We start from the raw sequence: 21252 nt of genomic DNA, 5'->3' as shown, positions 1-21252 counted from the left end.
GTCACTAGTCCCGAAACATTAACTCTGCTTTCTATACACAGATGTTGCCAGACCTGCTGAGTTTTTCCAGCAATTTCTGATTTTGTTTCTGATTTCCAGCATCTGCAATTCTTTAGCTTATTTTTCTTTAAGGAAACATCTCACAAAAGACAGAGTAGTTGCGGGTAAGTTTCAACGATAATACCTCTAATTCTTCAAAACTCTGGAGAATACAGGCCCAGTTTGCTCAATCTCTCTTCATAGGACAGTCCCCCCACCTGGGAACCTTCACTGCACTCCCTGCATGGCAGTAATATCTACCCTGAGATAAGGAGACCAAAACTACACACAGTATGCTACAGTAATGCCGAATAAATTGTGGTTGTAAGACAGATTCTAGATTTTAAAAAAGACATTTTGTTTGTTTTAAAGCCAGCCCTCAAAATTCTGCCCTTTCACAAAGGGCCAACACAGTGGCATAATATTCATTCCACAAACCTTAATGTAGTAATATCGATCACACAGCATGTTTGAGGCTGTGTAATTGTCAACACAGTCACCATGCACCAATCTCCATTTGCCCTTTAGTTATTTTTTCATGGGATTTGGGCATCTCTGGTATGATCAATGATTGTTACCTGACCTTAATTGCCCTTTAATGACTTGTTAGACCATTTCAGAAGGCTATTTAAGAGTCAAACTCAACGTTGTGGGTCTGGAGTCATATGTAGCTAAGGATGTCAGATTTCACTCCCTAAAGGATATTAGTGAACTGGATAGAATTTTACCATAATCAATGGCAGTTTCATGGTCACCCATTTCTAAGACTGGCTCTATGTTTTAGATTTCATTAAATTCCACCATCCTGGCCCTCTGGATTATTTGTCCAGTGATATTACCACAATGCCATCCTCTTCTCATTGGTTCTATTCAGATTGCTAAATTTGGTTCATGAGGCAACTGGAATGTTGGTCTTTATTTCAAAGGGAATGGAGTATAAAAGTACAGAGGTTTTGCTAACACTAGAGAACCACTAGTCAGACCACAACTGGAATACTGTGAACAGTTTTAGGCCTCTTACCTAAGGAAAGAAAGATTTGGCATTGGACGCAGCCCAGAGAAGGTTTACTAAGTGGATACCCAGTGTGGAAGGGCTGTCTTGTGAGGATAGTTGAGTAGATTGGGCATGTACTCATTGGAATTTAGAAGAATGAGAGACAACCTTATTGAAATGTACAGGCTTCTTAAGGAGTTTGACAGGGTAGATGTGGAAAGGTTGTTTCCCCTGTGGGAGAGTTTAGGACCAGAGGGCACCATCTCAGAAATGGAGGTTGCACATTGAAGACAGTGATGAGGAGGAATTTCTTCTGTCAAAGGGGAGTGAATCTGTGGAATTCTTTACCACAGAGGGCTGTCAAGGTTGGGTTATTAAGTATGTTCAAGGCTGAGACAGACAATTATTTAACCAGTAAGGGAATCAAGGGTTATGGGGAAAAGGAAGGAAAATGGGCTAAGGATTATTGGATCAGCCATGATCTCATTTGATGGTGGAGGAGAATCAATGGGCTGAATGGCCTGATTCTGCTTCTGTGTCTTTCTGGTCTTATGAACTAATGACATGGAGATTTGAGTGATTGATGGCAGCCTAGTGAGACCTAATGCCTGGTGACAATGGGAAAACCAGGAATGTCCTTGAATGTCCCACAGTCACTGTTGCCATGGCAACCTACATCAAGAGCTTCTGAGAGAGTCCAAGCCTGCTTTTGCTGATTGAGGACAGCGGTTCTGAGGGAACGAGCTCTGAATATTCTGCCTGGCCCAAATTGAGGGTACAATGCCTTGGGGTTGGAAAAGAAAAAGAAAAATCTTGCATTTCTGTAGCATCAGGGCATTCCAAAACTGATGAAATGCATTTGAAGAGTTGCAATGTGGGAATCAGTGCAGACAATATGTGCACAGCAGGATTCCATAAACAGCGGAATGATTATGACATGATAACCTGTATTCATTATGTTGATTAAGAGATAGATTTCGGTCGGGACACTTAGGGAAAAGCACCTGCTCATCATCAAATAGTGAGTGCAAGCTCATTTACAGCATGCTGAGTGGGAAATCAGGGAGTCAGGTTAACACCTCTTCTGAAAGATGCACTCTGACAATGTAGCAGGCCATCAGTACTGCACTGGGAACATCGGTCTGTAGATTGTAGGCTCATATCTCTGGAATGCAGCTTGATCCCACAACCTTCTGACTCCGAGAGGGCAATGATGCCAATTGAGGCACAGCTTGAGGCCATGCCACTCCATTCTCAGGAATACCCCTCCTCCCAACCTCTGCTTTCTGAGACTACAGGCCATTGCCAAACCGTGGCCTGGCCTGTCTTCTCACTGCCTGGTGGTCAGAGTGCAGGTCCTGGGTCAGCCAGCGATAGGCTAGTGAGGCCTCAGCTACTCAAAAAGGATCAGAAAATTGCTGCAGGGCCATTGGAGGGTCAGCAACAACAGGACATTGGAGTGATAGAGAGAGGGGAAGATTAACTTGCTAATCAGAAATGCAGGATGCACTGATGAAGAATCTACAGATGCCAATGAGGTGAAAAGGGAAAAGATTCTACTGATGGCAAGAGAAGCATATACGCTTGCAAAGTTCAATTGATCTGGTTGTGTAACACGAAAGGTGATGTGTTGTCGCTGTTTGGCTACTTTCTGTATAATCTGGGGATGGGTTCATACCTTGAGCGATAGTTGTCACATACTTTGTGGGGCTTGGCCTCCCTTCCTCTGTCAGGGTACGTGCCTTCACAGTCACACGGTACCTGGTCCCTGGTTTCAGATTCCCAACATCCATCTCCTGGAGAGAGAGAGAGAGAGAAAGAGAGAGCGAGAGCGACAGCGAGAACGAGAGTGAGACAGGGAGAGATAGAAATCCAGCAAGCTCATCACAGGAACCAAGCACCATTCACTGAGACGACACACAGTACCACACACTGTGACACACGCGGGTACCACACACTGTGACACACATAGGTGCCACATATTATGAGACACACAATATGACTCACTGAGACACACACGGGTACCACACAAAGTAATCCACCTGGGCAACATCCAACACTCATATTGTGGATTTGCTCGCTGAGCTGGTGTGTTTGATTGCAGATGTTTTGTCACCCGGCTAGGTAACATTGTCAGTGCGCCTCCGGTGAAGCGTTGGTGTTCTGTCCCGCTTATTATTTATATGCCTCGGTTTGCTGGGGTGGTTGGCATCACTTCCGGTTTTGTTTTTCAGTGGTTTGTATATCAGGTCCAGTTCAATGTGTTTGTTGATGGAGTTCCGGTTGGAATGCCAGGCCTCCAGGAATTCCCTGGCATGTCTCTGTTTGGCTTGTGCTATTATGGATGTTTTGTCCCCGTCGAATTCTTGTCCTTTGTCCATGTGTACTGAGACCAATGAGAACTGGTCGTGTCTCTTGGTGGCCAGTTGGTGTTCATATATCCTTCCAGTTTGGCCTACGTAAAGTTTCTCACAAAAAACAAAACTGGAAGTGATGCCAACCACCCCAGCAAACCAAGGCATATAAATAACAAGTGGGACAGAATGCCAGCGCTTCACTGGAGGCGCACTGACGATGTTACCTAGCAGGGTGATGAAATGTCTGCAATCAAACACACTGGTTCAGCAAGTAAGTCTACAACATTGAACAAAAACAAAGTTGCTGGAAAACTTCAACAGAGTTAACGTTTGGGTCCAGTGACCCTTCCTCAGAACTCAGTTTGTTTATGTTCTTGATTTACAGCATATGCAGTTCTTTCGTGTTTTCATTAAGTCCACAACATTATCCACAACCCGAGCCAGGAATCTTCTCAAAAACTTTGATCATACAACATTATTCCTGAACACCTTAACAAAGTTTGTAGTTTGTATTGAACTACGAAATATAAATAAACAGCTGTGGAAGACAGACTGACTCCAGCTTTAGTAAGAAGGTGATTAGCATTTTAATATCACATCACAGTGTCAATTTCCATCTCTTCAGGTGGGAGGATAAATCAGAATTTTAAACACTTCTAGCAGGTCACTCCTCAGCCTCACACACTCTAGTGAAAACAGTTCAAGTATGTCCAAGCTCTCCTCATAGCGAATACAATATTGATAATACACTTGATAATTCTATTACAATTGATGGACAAGTTGACTAGATGGCTAAGTCTGTGCTTGTGTTCAAAGCTGCTGCTGAAGGATGCTGGATTTGCGGATAAGAAATATAAATCAACACACCTCAACCTGGTTAGTGTATCAAGTCTTGGAAGATATGACTTCACCCAGTTATAAGTGTTCTGTTACTTAAGGAATTTAATAAATGCGTGACTGTGGACCTGAAAGTACGAGTCGAAGGTTAAAGTGTTTCCAGGGCGACCTTACATAAATTCAGGGGTACATTCCTGAAAATCGTACCTTAAGTGAAAAAAAACTTTTTAAGTGAAGCATTGATTCCTCTGGGAATCAAATGTTAAAAATGGATTTAGATTAGGGTCTACCCTGGCAGAAGAAAACATATATTGCATACATGCACCCTTAAAGTAGGAGTGCTTTAAATGCCTAGATTGGTAAATGAAGTAATAAAAGAAAATATATTTAATTTTATTTACCATCCACAAAATGCACAGCAAAAATTTACCAAAGCTCCTTAGACAGCATCTTCAAAACCCATGACCACTTCCATTTAAAGAACAGGGGCAGCAGATACCCCTGCAAGTTCCCCTCCAAGTCACTCACTGACCTGGAAGTATATAATAAAAGCCGAAGGAACTGCGGATGCTGTAAATCAGGAACAAAAACAACGTTGCTGGAAAGCTCAGCAGGTCTGAGGAAGGGTCACTGGACCCGAAACGTTAACTCTGTTTTTTCCTTCACAGATGCTGCCAGACCTGCTGAGCTTTTCCAGCAACTTAGTTTTTGTTGGAAATATTTCATGGCTGGATCAAAATTCTGGAATTCCCTCCCTAAGGGCATTGTGGGTTAACCTGCAGCACATCGATTCAGGCAGTTCAAGAAGATGGCTCACCACCACCTTCTCAAGGGGCAACTAGGGATGGGCAATAAATAGTGGCCCAGCCAGCAACACTCAAGCCATGAATGAAGAAATTATGTCTGGAATGTGATTAATCAAATTGAAAAGTGATGATGTGGAGGACATTTATAAAACTGAGCCATAAGAAATTCTTCACCATGAGGAAAGGCTCAAATCCCAGGGATACACACCTGCCCTATTTATATACTTTAGTGCAATAAAACGTCTCAAGACCCAGTAGAGATGTGGAATCAGAATAAATTAGATTTTGAGTAATCAAATGGAGATATTTGGCTAGAGTTCCTAGAGCTTTCCAAAAAGGTTAATTATTAAGGAGCATCTTAAAAGGAGGAGAGAGAAGCCGAGAGGTTTAAGGAGGGTGGGTGGGGAGTGGTTAGGGCCCAGGCAACTGAAGTCATGACTACCAATGGTTGAACAATCCAAAACAAAGGCCAGAATTGGTGGAATGCAGATATCTCAGAGGCTGAGGAAAATGCCAGAGATAGAGATAATGAGGATGAGAATTCTAAAGTTGAGGCATTGCCATACTGGGCGCCAATGTAACCCCACAAGCTGAGAAAGTGATGGGTGAGCAGAATGTGGTGAGAGTTTGGATAAATGCAACAATGTTTCAGCTGAGTTCTAGTTTACAGAGAATGGAAAGCGGTCACTCAGCAAGAGGGCACTGGAACTGTCAAGTCTAGAAGAATCAAAGAATATTCCAATAGGAGCTAAAATTCAACTGATAGGGTCAACACTTGGGGCAGCACTGATCCACAGTGCTGCCCCATAGCAACAGGAACCCGGGTTCAATTCCACCCTCGGGTAACTGTCTGTGTGGAGTCTGCATGTTCTCGCTGTGTCTGTGTGGGTTTCCTCTGGGTACTCTGGTTTCCTCCCACAGTCCAAAGATGTGCAGTTGAGGTGGATTGGCCATGTTAAATTGCCCATTGTGTTTAGGGATGTGTAGATTAGGTGGGTTACAGGGGGATGGGTCTGGGTGGGATGATCTGAGGGTCAGTGTGGACTTCTTGGGCTGAAGAGCCTGTTTCCACACTGTAGGGATTCTATGATAAAGTATTATTTGGATAGCCAAGGTACTTACATACATTTGTAGACTTTTCATCTGGTCCTGCAAAACAGAAATAAAAGTCAACATCTTTGCCAATACTCAACATCACTGTGTGTGTGTGCGTGAGTGTGTGTGCGCGCGTGTGTGTTGGGGGAGGGGTTACCGCTTTCTCATGCTGCTATCACCATATCCATGCCAGTGTCCCACAACAAAAAACTGTACCTGCATTGTTGGGACAACTCATTAGGGCCAGTCAGGGGCACTGTTCCCTGATTTGGGCTAACACACAGTGATGGGGAAGTGGGTGATCATGGCATCACAGGAATGTCACTGTACTTGCAATCTGGATGGTCTAAGTGAACGCTGTGGGAGCAGTTGTTCAAATCCTACCACAGCAGCTGATGGATTTTAAATTCAATTAATAAATCAAAAAATATATAAGCTTCTGTCAGTAATGGTGACTGTGAAACTATCGTTAATTGTTAGTCATTAGTGTCCTTTGCTGTCATTGCCTGGTCTGGCCTACACATGACTCCAGACCCACAGCAACGTGATTGACTGTGAACTGCTGTCAGAAACAATTGAGCAAGACATTCAATTCATTTGGGATTGAAGGCAAATGCCAGTCTTACCATGACATAACATGCCCCAAAAAGAATTAAAAGAACAAAAGTATAAAGGGTGCTCTTGGGGTAAAAAAAGGTTTGAGTTTGGAAGACGACCGGATGGAGGTTATTCTGCAATGGAGAAATCTCTTAACAAACAGCAACTGTGTTCAGTTCTGGGCACTGTACCTCAGGAAGGAGACATTGGGCCTTAAAGAGAATGCAATGCTATCCCTGACTAAGGAAGTCAGGGATAGCATAAAAGCAAAAGAGAAAGCACATAATGTGGCGAAGGGCAGTGGGAAACCAGAGGACTGGGAAGCTTACAAAGACCAACAGAGGGCAACAAAAAAAGAAATAAGGAGGGAGAAGATTAAATATGAGGGTAAGCTAGCCAGTAATGTAAATTAAGACTGTAAGAGTTTCTTTAGATGTATAAAGGGCAAAACAGAGGCAAAAGTGACATTGGGCCACTGGAAAATGACGGTGGAGAGATAGTAGTGGGGAACAAGGAAATGGCTGAGGAACTGAATAATTACTTCGCGTCAGTCTTCACAGTGGAAGACACGAGTAATCTCCCAAAAATTCAAGAGAGTCAGGGGGCAGAGTTGAGTATGGTGGCCATCACCAAGGAAAAGGTGCTAGTAAAACTGATTGGCCTGAAGGTGGATAAACCACCTGGATCAGATGGACTACACCCCAGAGTTCTAAAGGAGAGAGCTGAAGAAATAGTGGAAGCGTTATTGGTGATCTTTCAGGAATCACTCAAGTCAGGGAGGGTCCCAGAGGACTGGAAAATTGCTAACATGACACGCCTGTTTAAAAAGGGAGTAAGGCAAAAGATGGAAAATTACAGGCCGATAAGCCTAACCTCAGTTGTAGGTAAGATTTTGGAGTCCATTGTAAAGGATGAGATTTCTGAATATTTGGAAGTGGATGGTAAAGTAGGGCGAAGTCATCATGGTTTCATCAAGGGGAGGTCATGCCTGACAAATCTGCTAGAATTCTTTGAGGAAATAACACGCAGTGTAGACTAAGGAGAACCAATGGATGTTATCTACCTGAACTTCAAGAAGGCCTCTGACAAGGTGCCACACAGCAGGCTGCTGAGTAAAATAAGGGCCCATGGTGTTAGAGGCAAGGTGCTAGCATGGATAGAAGATTGGCTGTCTGGCAGAAAGCAGAGAGTGGGGATAAAGGGGTCTTTCTCAGGATGGCAAGCAGTGACAAGTGGTGTTCCGCAAGGGTCAGTGTTGGGACCACAACTTTTCACTTTATACATTAATGATCCAGATGAAGGCACCATGGGCATTCTGGCTAAGTTTGCAGATGATACAAAGATAGGTGGAGGGACAGGTAGTACTGAGGAGGTGGGGAGGCTGCAGAAGAATTTGGACAGATTAGGAGAGTGGGCAAAGTAGCGGCAGATGGAGTACAACGTGGGAAAGTGTGATATCATGCACTTTGATAAGGAGAATAAAAGCATGGACTATTTTCTAAATGGGGAGAAAATTCAGAAGTCTGAAGTGCAAAGAGACTTGGGAATTCTAGTCCAGGGTTGAGTCAGTAGTCAGGAAGGCAAATGCAATGCTGGCATTTATTTTGAGTGGACTTGAATATAAAAGCAGGGATGTATTCCTGAGGCTTTATAAGACTCTGATCAGGCCACATTTGGAATATTGTGGCCCCATATCTCAGGAAGGATGTACTGGCCCTGGAGCAGGTTCAGACGAGGTTCACGAGAATGGTCCCAGGAATGGAAAACTTAACATATAAGGAACGTTTGAGGACTCTGGGACCATACTCATTGGAGTTGAGAGGGATGAGGGGAGATCTAATTGAAACTTACAGAATACTGAATGGCCTGGACAATGTGGATGTTGGGGAGATGCTTCCATTGGTAGGAGAGTTTAGGACTCAAGGACACAGCCTTAGGGTAAAGGGAAGACCTTTTAGACGGAGATAAGGAGAAACTTCTTCAGCCAGAGAGTGGTGAATCTATGGAATTCACTGACACAGAAGGCTGTGAGGCCAGGTCATTGAGTACATTTAAGACTGAGATAGACTGCTTCTTGATTATCAAGGTGATCAAGGGTTACAGGGAGAAAGCGGGAGAATGGGGTTGAGGAACTTATCAACCATGATTGAACGGCCGAGCAGACTTGATGGGCTGAATGGCGTAATTTCTGCTCCTTTGTCTTATTGTCTTATGCTCTTAATGTGGATTCACCAGAGCAGTGGCAGGGGCTAAGTGCATTAAGTTAGATGTTCCTGATAATCAGAGACTCCTGATAATCGTCACAATCTAAGGTTACAGGTAGGCCATTTCGGACTGAGAGGAGGAGCAATTCCTTCACCCAGAGAGTGGTGAGCCTGTAGAGTTCTCTGATGCAGAAAGTGATTGAAGCCAAAATATTGAATGTTTTCAAGAAAGAGACAGATATTTTTCTTAGGGCTGAAGAAATCAAAGAGCATGGTGTGAAAGTGGGAATAGGGCACTGGGTTGGCTGATCATCCATGATCGTGATGAATGGCAGAGCAAGCTCAAACAGCCAGATGGACTCCTCCTGCTCCTATTTTCTATGTTTCTATTTCTAAGTTATGATGTCAGGTTGCATATACCAGGCTTGCATTCCCTCCATTACAGAAGATTAAGGGCTGAGATGGGTATGGATTTGAAAAGGCAAGAGGAGTGAAGTGATACTGTAACCAACAAATCCCAGAGCTGAAAGGGGAAACCAGCTGCGGGGAAAGTGAAACACCATGAGCTAGACTTTAAGCACCATCTGTAGGAGGGGTAACAGGCCAGTTCAGACACCCTCTGACACAAGTTTAAAAGGCCAATGGGAGATGCATCAGGTGGGTTGTTCACCATAGACCGACTGAGGCCTTAAACTTCATTCTCAATTAAAGGGCCTCATCCTGCCACTGCAGTGAACTAATACAATCCCATCAAAGGTGTTCAAAAGGAGGCAGGCCTGTTCCCACTGGAGTATGGCAATTCTGGCCTCAGCGTAAAATCCAGGTCTGGGTAGAAAGCAATCTGATCACTCATTGTCAGTACTTCCAGAATAATAAGTATACATTTAAATTTGTTTTTCAGATGTGGGTGTTGTTGTCTGAGCCAGCAGTTATTGCCCATCCCTAGTTGCCCCTTGAGAAGGTGATGGTGAACTGCCTTTTTGAACTGCTGCTAGCCATGTGCTATGGGTTGACCCACAATGCCCTTAGGGAGGGAAATTCAGGATTTTGACCCAGCAATATGGAAGGAACAGCGGTATATTGCCAAATCAGGATGGTGAATAGCTTGGAGGGGAATTGGTGGACAATAGTGTTCCTATGAATGTGCTACTGTTCTCATTCTAGATGGTAGCAATCATGGGTTTGGAAAGTGCCAATCACACATTCTATCTGTGAAAATTACAAATTAACTCAAAGGATAATAAGTTCTTGCTTTTGCTACCTATTGACAGATGTTTACTGATGTGCCATTATTGACAAAACCCCTGTAATGTCAGATACTAACCATGTTATGTAGATCCTGGGCTATTTTGGGCAGGACAGGTCTGTTATTCTTCATCTCTGTGTACAGTACCTGGCCAATAAAAATCACAGATACAGCTTAGGTGGAGCGTAAATCTCAAGTATATTTCAAAAATTCCTTCTGAAGATTTCCATTTTTCCAGACAATTTATAGGTTGCCCTTTCATTTACTTCTAGGGCACCAAGCCAGTCAGGAAATTCCAAAATCCCAGACTTCCATCAGTCAGTGACGATGACCAGGAGACTCTCCTTCACTGTCCAGAAGAAAGGATGATGACCAGAACAACATATTTATCCATCCAGGATGAGGACAGTGTAAACATCACAGAATTATATGGTGTAGAAGGAGGCCATTCAGCCCTTGTGCCTGCACTAGTTCTATTCCTTAATATCAATCTCCTGCCTTTTTCCTATTTGCCTGCACACCAATTCTATCCAAATAACAATCCAATGACCGTCTTCAATGTCACAATTGTACCTGCCTCCACAAATTTTCCAGGCAGTGCATACCCTAACTACTCGCTGGGTTAAAAGATTTTTTTCTCACATCCACCTTTGCTTTGTTTGCACAGCACTTTAAATCAATGATCTCTCATTTTCATTCCTTTTATGAGCAGGAACAGCTTCTCCCCATATACTCTACTCAGCCCATTCATGGTTTTGAAGACGCTCCTTGTCCAGCCAGGGACCAAAAGCATTGCCAAGCGAAACTCCATTTTAAGCAGTGTCCATTTCAGTAACTCGCTTAGAGATAGTAAGGACTGCAGATGAAACGTCAAGAAGGGTCCTGACCCGAAATGTCAAAGAAGGGTCCCGACCCAAAACGTCAACTTTACTGCTCCTCTGATGCTGCCTGGCCTGCTGTGTTCCTCCAACTCCACACTGTGTTATCTCCATTTCAATAATGATAGAATCCTCCACTTCTACAGTTCAGTAATGTCACCAAATACTGAGGTTCCCTCTTATTCCCCTGACCCCGTTCTGACTGCTGCATGATTTATTTGATGGAGAAACAGTTACCGTGTAGCCGATGATGTTGCTGTGCCGTCGAGGTGTTCTCCATCGGACTCTGAAGGCCGTACAGTTCAGGGCTTCCAGCAGCACATTCTGTGGGGGGCTTGGCCGGTCTAGTTTAAAGGAGATATTCAGTAACTACAACGTATCACTCTCCCAATAGTTCCTCTATCACAGTGTGTGGTGATGGCCTAATCGTTAGACTCTTAAGCCAGAGACCCAGGTAATGTTCTGGGGACATGGGTTTGAATTTGAATTCAAAAAAGAAAAGTCTGGAATCAAGACTCAAATGATGACCACAATCATTGCCAATTGTCAGGAAAACCCATCAGGATCACTAATGTCCTTTAGGGGAGGAAACTCCATAACTGGTTGACTCATAACTGCCCTCCAGGGCAATAAATGCTGGCCTGGTCAGCCATGCCCATATCCTGTGACTGAATAAAAAAAAAATGGTCTTGTACAGGAGCTACACAACAACATTCATAAATCATTGATTTATTTAAAAAGGGCCAAAATAAGGTCAGTAACAAGTAAAATGCAAAACAAAAGTATGTTAGCTGGAGCTGAGTAAAATAATCTGCTAGAAACGCAGAGAATTTTGGAGAAACTCAGCAGGTCTGGCAGCATCTGTGGAAAATGAGTTAATCTTTTGAGTCCAGTGACTCTTCATCAGAATGGCTTGTGATTGCTTTAGACCTATTTTCCAATCCCAATTCCAATTGTATCTGTTTGTGAAAGTGTGCAGGTGTGTGGGTGTATGTCCATGTACAGGGTGGAGGGTGTTGGGGGAAATTGGCGAATGAAAGATTTGGAAACGGTTTTGAGTCATTGCTGGGGAAGACACGATGTTTTAAGTTCTGAGGCACGACCAACCCGGACAGTGAGCGACAGAGCAGCCACACTGAGCTGTACTCCTGAGGATCTCAATGCCATTTATCCCTGTTCCAGCTCCAATCACTCCACAATGGACAGCTAGCTTCATTCAAGCGCTAAAATGAAGCAGAGCACAGGTAGTGTCTTTACAATGTGGAAGCACAATGCAGATTACAGATATTGTTCCACCGGAGCCAAACAAGCCCCAGTCTCAGAGCCTCAGGGTTTTAATTCTCATGTTGGGGTTGACCATTGAAGAGAAAGTAGAAAATTAAAACTCCAGTTATAAATCAAAGAAAAAAAACCTTCTCCCTCGACACTTTTACACTGAAAATAAAGCTTCTTCTACTCGGTCCCCATCAAACGCTCCCATGACAGGTACAGCACAGACTTAGAGGTTAGAGTAAAGTCCCCTTTACACTGTCCCCATCAAACACTTCCAGTACAGGGACAGCACAGCATTAGACACAGAGTAAAGCTCTCTCTGCACTGTCCCCGTCAAACACTCACAAGACAGAGATAGCATGAAGTTAGATGCAGAGTAAACTCTCTTTACACTGTCCCCATCAAACACTCTCGGTACAGGGACATCACAGGGTTAGATACAGAGTAAAGCTCCCTCTACACTGTCCCATCAAACTCTACCAGGACAAGTAAAGCACATGGTTACATATGGAGCAAAGCTGTCTTTACACTGTCCCCATCAAATACTCCCAGGGCTGGGACAGCTCGGGTTTAGATACAGAGTAGAGCTCCTTCTCCTCAGACACTCACATCCCTCTGCACTGCAAGGTTCTGCGGTCTCTCTCTATTTAAGTAACATTTCTGTTTCTCTGATCTTTCTGCCAAAGTGTCATGCCAGGACAGTCTCACATATTTCCTCTTAATCCTCCACTTGCAACATCTTCGCCTTTTCCAAACTGAGACAGAAATAGAGAGAGAGAAAACAAGGGAGTCACAAGGAGTGACTGAGGGTGAAAGACAGATAGAAAGGGAGAGGCACAAAGAGAGAAAAGGATACTGAGAGAAAGAGAGAGAGAGTGTGAGAGAGAGAGAGATAGAAACAGTGACAGAGAGGAGAAACAAAGACAGAGAGATGTGAGAGAGAAATAGAGGAGCAGACAGAGCATGGGACAGATAGGAAGGCTAAAACCAAGGGCCAGAGGGATTGTAGAAAATGAATTTGAATCCAATAGACTGTTTAGGATTTAACAGCAGGTTTCACAGGTTAGAGTGTTCTAACTCACTACAGCAGTTAATTTGCTTTTTCTTCTTTTCCCTACTCAAAAATGTTATTGTACGTAACTGAGAGACTTTCCCACCAAAATCACTGTGATGTTTATTTAGCTCTTTTGTAAACAAAAAAGTACCACCAGTAAAACACCATGCAGCCAATTGAGTATTTACAGGCAAAGCTCATTATGGGAAGTACAAACTGTCAGGGGGATGGGGGAAACAGGAAGCGAATAAATCAAAATGGATTTGGAGGGGGAAGCTAATTTGCTTTAAATCCTGTTTGTAAACTTCCTGCAGCTGTCAACATGTTTACAAACCAAAAGCATGCCTTGCCATATCTGAAGAGTATTTACAGCAACAGTTTAATTAACTTCAATTGAATAGATCAGAACGGGACAGTCTCTGTGTGGTGACTGAGGGCATTGAGCACAATCTGCATCCAAACAAGATCTCAACACAAGAATTTATAAGCTAATATTTTCCTGCAACTTCGTTTCGGTGAGCAGGGAGCACTGTTTTAACACATTTACAACAATGGTATAACTAATATCTTGCTCTGTCTTTTTCTCATGTCAGTATCTCTCCCTGTTTTTCTGCCTTGCTCTTCCTCTGTCCCTCTCCTCCTCTTGCTGTCTGGTTTGCTCCCACCTCTCTTTTCCTGCCGTCTCACAGTACTGTAATGGTGCAGAAAAAGGCTATTTGACCCATTGTGTCCGCACTAACTTCCTGAATGAATATTATGACTTAGGTCTATACTTGTGCCTTTTCCCTATAACTCTGCACATTGTTTCCATCCAAATAATAGTCCAGTGTCCCTCTTGAATGCCTCAACTAGATTAATTTAGGGTATCTGGTCAGTATGGATTAGTTGGATCAAAGGGCCTGTTTCCATGCTGTACAACTCTATGACTCTAGTTAACCTGCTTTCATCACATTTCCAGGTAGTGCATTCCAAACCTTAACTACTCACTGTGTGAAGAAGAATTTTTCTCGCTTCACAATTACTTCTGCAAATTACTTTAAATTTGTGCCCTCTTGTTTTTGATCCTTTAACGAGTGGGCAACAGTTTTTCTTTATTTACTTCACCCAGACTGCTCGTGATTTTGAAAACTTCTACCAATCTCCCTTCAGTCTTTTTCTCTCCCAAACTCTCCAATTTATGTCATAGAATCATAGAATCCCTACAGTGTGGAAATAGGCCCTTCAGCCCAACAAGTCCACGATGACCCTTGGAGCATCCCACCCAGACCCACCCCCCAATAACCAAACTCAGCTACACATCCCTGATCACTACGTATCCTCACAACTGAAGTTTCTCACCCCTGGAATCATTATTGTCATCTTTTTTGCAATCTTTCCAATGTTTTCACATCCTTCTTACAAATGTTGTGGCCAGAACTGTACACACGACTGCAGCTGAGGACTAACAAGTATTCTATGTAAATTCAGTATAACCTCCTTGCTTTTGTACTCCATAACCTCCAGGGCTTGAAACATAGAATACTGTATGCTGTACTAACAGCTTTTTATACTTTTTTGTCCATTTATTAAATGATTTATGTACATATCCACCTAGGTCTCTCTGCTCCCGCACACCCATTAAACTAGCACTCTTTATTCTATACTGATTTGATTTGATTTAATTTATTAATTGTCATATGTATCTTGTTACAAAATACAGTGAAAAGTGTTGTAGAGTGTTGCCATTCTCCGGCACCATCTTAAAACACAGAAAAATAAATTAAAACATAGAAAATAAAGGCAGAAAAATGAAGAAATAAAGAAAGTATTGTCTCTCCATGTTCTTTCGAGCAAAATGTATCATCTCACATTTTTCTGCATCGAACCTCATTCCATCCACTCTTTGTCCATCTGACCTGCCCTCCTCCAATAAATCTGGAATTAGAAGCCAGTCTGAGTGACCATCATCAATTCTGTTAAATACCCATTTGCCCTCACTAATGCCCTTTAGGGAAGGAAACTACCTTCCTTACTGGTCTGGCCTACATGTGACTTCAGATCCGCAGCAGTATGGTTTATTCTTAAATTACCCTTGAAATTGCCAAACAAAGGCAATTAAAGATGGAAAACAAATGCTGGCCTTGCCAGGAACTCTACATCCTGTGGAAGAATTTTAAAAATGCACCCATCCCCCATTGTTCTCCCCCTCACATGCACCTCTCTCCTAGCCCAATCACACCTGACAGGACTGCATTTGCCTCAGCCACACCCACCCTATCCCCAACTCCTCTTTGAACAAAGTGACCAGGGCCTGATGGTACCCCATGGCACTCTCAGTAGGTCAGAGTGGAGGTGGCAATGCCTAAATTGGGTGGGGGGTGAGGGAGCTGATCAAATGAGGCAGTGTTGCTGGGTGGCATGATAGAGGAAGAGAGGGGCTTTTGTGGGTGCAGGACAGAACTGATTTTATAAAAGCTTTTATCATCTCTGAGTTGGAATATAATGTGGGGAAACGCACTTTGGCAGGGAGGACAGAGCAGCAGAATATTATTTAAATGGAGAAAAATTGCAGAAAGCAACAGAACAGAGAGATTTAGGAGTCCTCATCCATCAATCACAAAAACTAGCATCCAAGTTCAGCAGGTAACAGGGAAGGCAAATGGAATGTTGGCCTTTGTTTCAAAGGGAATGGAATATAAAAGTAGGGATGTTTTGTTAAAACTGTACAGAGCACATGTCAGACTGGAATCTCAGAATAAGAGGTCACACATTTAAAACAGAGCTGAGGAGGAATTTCTTCTCTCAGTGAGTAGTTTGAGGATGAAGGGGGTAATAAGGTATTACTTTTCATTTATTCTCTATACACAGTCGCTCAAACTAAATCCATCGAGAGGCTGAAGCTCTTACCTGGTCTCCGCAGTGCAGTCGTCTCCCACCTGAAGCACACTGTTGATGTGGGGAGAAACACCACGAACAGGAGGAGGGCCAAATGACCCAACTGCCCCCAAATACCCATCCGGTGAGAGGCACAATTAGCGCTCAAGCAGGCGTTCTCCCCCACCACTGCGCCCTCACCTCTCAAAAGTCAGAGAATGTACACTGCAGGAGGTCTGTGCCCAAATCTACAGACAACAAAGGCAAGAGGCAGAGGGTTTCTGAGTCCTACAAAGCTCTGCAGACAGCAGCTTCTGACAGAGAACTGCCACCCAGATCAAACTTAGAATGGCACAGTCAGTCCTTCCTGGTACGGGAGGAGGGCAACAAAACTCCAAACGTAGATAAATGATTCAGTTGTTGATTCCCATTAAAATTTTGCAATGTTTTCCTTTACCTTTTCTCCCTGTCTCACTCCCTTTCTTCCACTCTTTTTTTCTCTGTCTTTCCCTCTCCCTTCCTCTCCTTAAATCTCTTTCTCCCTTTCTTTCTCTCCCTTTGCCCCTGTCAGTTTCTCCCTCTGTCTCTTTCCCTCCCTATCTCTTTCTCTGTTTGTCTCTTTCCCTCCCTATCTCTTTCTCTGTTTGTCTCTCTTCCACTTTCTCTGTCTCCCTCTCTCTCTCTTTCTGTCTCTCTCTACCTCCCTCTCTACTTCTCGCTGTCTCCCTCTCTCTGTCTGTCTGTTTTGTCGAGTGCAGATGCTCCTTTCAGGAGAGGAGAGATCCGACTACTAAGGGGATAAGTAAAGTTTAATCCTGTGTTGTGTAAAGGAAGCCCAGATGTAGCCTTGTGGAGCTAACTTTAGCACAACAGGATGAAGATTTAAAGCAATATCACCCATTCAATAAATGGTTTTGAAATTTACTGGAGCAAAACACCTTGACAAGATATATTTGTGATGTGTACTTCAGAAAAGTTGCTGCTATTTATTAAATCATGCTGTTACTTTAAAAATAAAATCAGTCTTTAGGACAATTTTGGAAAAGTCAAGGGTCAGGGAGGAAGTTGCAATTTGAATTCCCACATTAAAGTATCTAACTCTGCATTACCTTCGCTATTTTTAAGTGTCATTACTTTCAAACAAATTGAGTTTTTACAAATAGCTTCAAGGAAGTCGGCAGGAGTTTGATGTTTGTTTAAAGTAAGGATAAATTATTCCTTTCTCTGCTGCCAGTTCATGATTCCAAAGTATCTCCAAAGCGCTTTCTAATCAAGGGTGTGCCTTTGAACTGGAGACACTGCTGCAGAAATGCTCCACACTTTTAAGTTGCACAACTTTAAATGTTATAATTGTACCAGCCTCCACCACTTCCTCTGGCGGCTCAGTCCATTCAACACACCACCCTCTGCCTGAAAATGTTGTCCCTTAGGTTCCTTTTATATCTTTCCCCTCTCACTTTAAATCTATGCCCTCTAATTCTGGACTCCCCTGCCTTGGGAAAGAGACCTTGACTATTCATCCTATCCATGCCCCTCATGATTTTATAAACCTCTATAAGGTCACCCCTCAGCCTCTGATGCTCCAGGGAAAGAACCACCAGCCTATTCAGCCTTTCCTCATAGCTCAAACCGTCCAACCCTGGCAAATCCTTGTAAATCTTTTCTGCACCCTTTCGAGTTTAGTGGGTACATGAATTGGAAGGGCTTAGAGGGATACGGGCCAACTGCTGACAAATGGAACTAGATTAATTGAGGATATCTGGTTGGCATGGACGAGTTCGACCAAAGGGCCTGTTTCCACGCTGTACAACTCTAAAACAGAAATAAATAAGGCCAGTAGGGATCACAAAGACCAGCAACAAGCGTGAAGCGAGAATGGGGGAAAGGGATACAGACACTGTCTTCAAGCAACAAAAATTAACAAAAATAAAAATCAGCCTCGATGGCACACATTGTCTTTAAATGCAAATTAAAGCCAAGGGGGTGTCACCTAATGTAAACCACCTCCTGTGAATCTCATTAAGCGCAGATTTCCTCTGTCAAGCTGCTAATGACATCTGGGATGTGAGTGAGGCGGTGGGAGTGAAATAAAGAAGAGAAAGATTTACATTTATCACACTTTTCAGGACTTGGGTCATCCCAAAGTGTCTCATAGCCAATGAAGGAGTTTTGAAGTTTGGCTGTTGTAATGTAGGAAGCACAGAAACCAATGTGTGTATGGCAAAATCCCGAGGGGATATCTGACTGAAATGTATAAAATTATGAAGGGTATCGAGAGGATAGACAGGAAGGAACTTTACCCTCAGTGGAGGAATCTTTGACTAGGGGCCATAGATTTAAAGTAAAGAGCAGGAGGTTTGGAGGGGATCATAGAATCCCTGCAGAGTGGAAGCAGGCCATTCAGCCCATCAAGTCCACATAGTCCCTCCAAGAGCATCCCAGTCAGGCACACCCCATCCTTGTAGCCCTGCATTTCTCACGGCTAATCCACCTAACATGTGCATCTGTGGACTGTGGGAGGAACCGGAGCACCCAGAGGAAACCCACGCAGACGCATGAAGAATGTGCAAACTCCACACAGACCGTGGCTGGAGGCTGGCATCAAACCCAGGTTCCTGGCATTATGAGGCAGCAGTGCTAGCCACTGTGACACCATACCACCCACATATGAGGATATGGAGATGCTGGTTTTGGACTGGGGTGGACAAAGTCAAAAATCACATGACATCAGGTTATAGTCCAACAGATTTATTAAAAATCACAGGCTTTTGTGGCGCTGCACCTTTGTCAGGTGAAGGAAGGAGCAGCGCCCTGAAAGCTTGTGAATGAAATAAATCTGTTGACTATAACCTGGTGTTGTGTGACTTTTGACGTGATGATGTGAGGAATGTTTTTACAACCAGAGAGTGGTAGGAACCTGAAACTCACTGCCTAAAAGGGTGGTAGAGCTTGAAACACTCATAACATTGAAGAAGTATATAGATGTGCACTTGTGATACCAAAGCATATGAAGCTCTGGGGCAAGTGTTGGAAAATAGGATTAGAATAGTTAGGGAGCTGTTAATGACTGGAGCAGACTTGATGGGTAGAAGAGCCTTTTTTATTCTGATGTAGAGTCTCTCTATGAGCCTATGTGTGACTTTAGAACTCTCTGCCTCAAAAAGCAGTGGAGGTGGAATCATTGAATACTTTTAAGGCAGAGATGGATCAATTCTTATTAGGGAGGGAATGAAGCGTTATCAAGGATAGATAGAATGTGGACTTTGAAATACAAACCGATCAGCTGTGATCCTATTGAATGGCAGAGAAAGCACAGTGAATAGTCCTGCAATAATACCACTCTGGGGAAAATGATTCCGACTATCCACACCTCTCATAATTTTCTACACATCTATCAGGTTGCCCCTCAGCCTCTGATACTCTTAGCAAAAACAATGCGAGTTTGTCCAATCACTCCTTATAACTAACACACTCCAATCCAGGCAACATCCTGGTAAACCTCTTTTGCACCCTCTCTGAAGTCTCTGATCTTCCTTTTTTTTAAAAATTCATTCATGGGATCAGGCTAGGCCAGCATTTGTTGTCTATCCCAAAGGGTAGTTAAGATGTTGCTGTGGATCAGGAGTCCCATGTAGCCCTGACCAGGAAAGATGGCAGTTTCCTTCATTAAAGGATATTAGTGAACCAGATGGGTTTTCCCAACAATCATCAATGGATTCATGGTCACCATTATATCCTTAATCCCATATTTTGTTTTTATTGAATTCAAATTCCACCATCTGCCATGGTGGGATTTCAACTCGGGTGTGCAGAAAATTACATGGGTATCTGGATTAATAGTCCAGTGAGAATACCACTAGGCCGTTGCCTCCCCTGTACTGTCATTCAAAACTTGGCCTTTTAAACAGGTAAGCTTAAAGTAAGGGCTAAATTCCTTCAGGTGAGGAAGTTACCATTTGAGCTATGAAGGGCACAGGAGGTTAGGGAAGGTCATTGTTCCAGCTCAAATAACCACAGAGAATGTTAGAGAAACTCAGCAGTGTGGCTTTATCAGTGGAGAGGGAAACAAAGTTTCAGAACTAGTCTGAACCCATTCTGATGAGTGGTCCTAGACTCGAAATGCCAATTCTGTTTCTCTGTCTACAGATGCTACCAGTCTTGCTGAGTTGATCCAGCTCTTTCAGTTTTTATTTCAGATTTTCAGCAGTATTTTGCTTTTATATATTTCCAGCCGTTCTCCCTGACATCCCAGAAGAGGCAAAACTGTCAAGGTTCTCAACTGTCACTCTCCCCACCCCTAAAAAACCTGAACCCCGCTCCCTCCCAACCCATGAATATTGAGTGAATTCTTTCCAACTACTTCCAGTGGCTTCATAAAATGTCCTATGGCACTATGCTGGCAAATTAAACCAACAAAATTGGACATGGAGCCACATAAGATAGATAACCAACACAACCAAAGATTAATGGGCAGATAACCAAAAACCTGGTGAAAGAGATAGGTTTTAAGGCAGAGAGAGAGAGTGAGAGAGAGAGAGGAGTGGACCTGATTTGACAGGCAGAGTGAATTGCACTTCTCATTTTTGGCAATCTGGTGTTATTAGTGTTTTGCTCCCAAGTTCAATCAGCTGAGACTATGTTTGTCGAGGAAGCACAGTGTCCCAAGTGTAATAAGAGGAATCTGGACTCTGGATCTGTGAACTCATTGAATGTAATCCCTGTGCTCCCTCCTATTTCCATTCAGAGAGACCTTTTTTTTTATTTATTCTTTCAATTAGGGCATAGTACAATACAGCACAGGAACGGGCCCTTCGGCCTATGATGTTGTGTTGAACATGATGCCAAATTAAACTAATCCCTTCTGCCTGCCTTTGGTCCATATCCCTCCATTCCTTGCGTATTCATGTGTTTATCTAAAAGTCTCTTAAATGCCCTATCGTAACCGCCTCCACCACCATGCCTGGCAGTACTGTCCAGACTCCTACCACTGCCTGTGTAACATTTCCTTTGAACTTTCAAC

General features: G+C 43.3%; 1 protein-coding gene across 2 annotated transcripts in view; it reads right to left on the bottom strand.

Annotated features, from left to right (window-relative positions):
* Positions 1 to 16803, bottom strand: part of LOC109938682 (pikachurin) — a 111668-nt gene extending 94865 nt beyond the window's left edge. For both annotated transcript variants that reach the window (XM_048595385.1, XM_048595386.1), the window contains exons 1-5: positions 16266 to 16803; positions 11291 to 11397; positions 10254 to 10322; positions 6156 to 6182; positions 2712 to 2829 (exon numbers count right to left, since the gene is read on the bottom strand). In XM_048595385.1, the coding sequence (XP_048451342.1) occupies positions 2712 to 2829; positions 6156 to 6182; positions 10254 to 10322; positions 11291 to 11397; positions 16266 to 16374 (430 nt within the window). In that variant the 5' untranslated portion in view covers positions 16375 to 16803. The remainder of the gene's footprint in view (positions 1 to 2711; positions 2830 to 6155; positions 6183 to 10253; positions 10323 to 11290; positions 11398 to 16265) is intronic.
* Positions 16804 to 21252: the final 4449 nt, after the last annotated feature.

This window comes from Rhincodon typus, chromosome 3 (genome assembly GCF_021869965.1).
Source record: "Rhincodon typus isolate 14 chromosome 3, sRhiTyp1.1, whole genome shotgun sequence".
NCBI classification, from domain to species: Eukaryota; Metazoa; Chordata; class Chondrichthyes; order Orectolobiformes; family Rhincodontidae; genus Rhincodon; species Rhincodon typus.
Note: the sequence above shows the minus strand (reverse complement) of the source record. Positions and strands in the feature narration are given on the sequence as shown.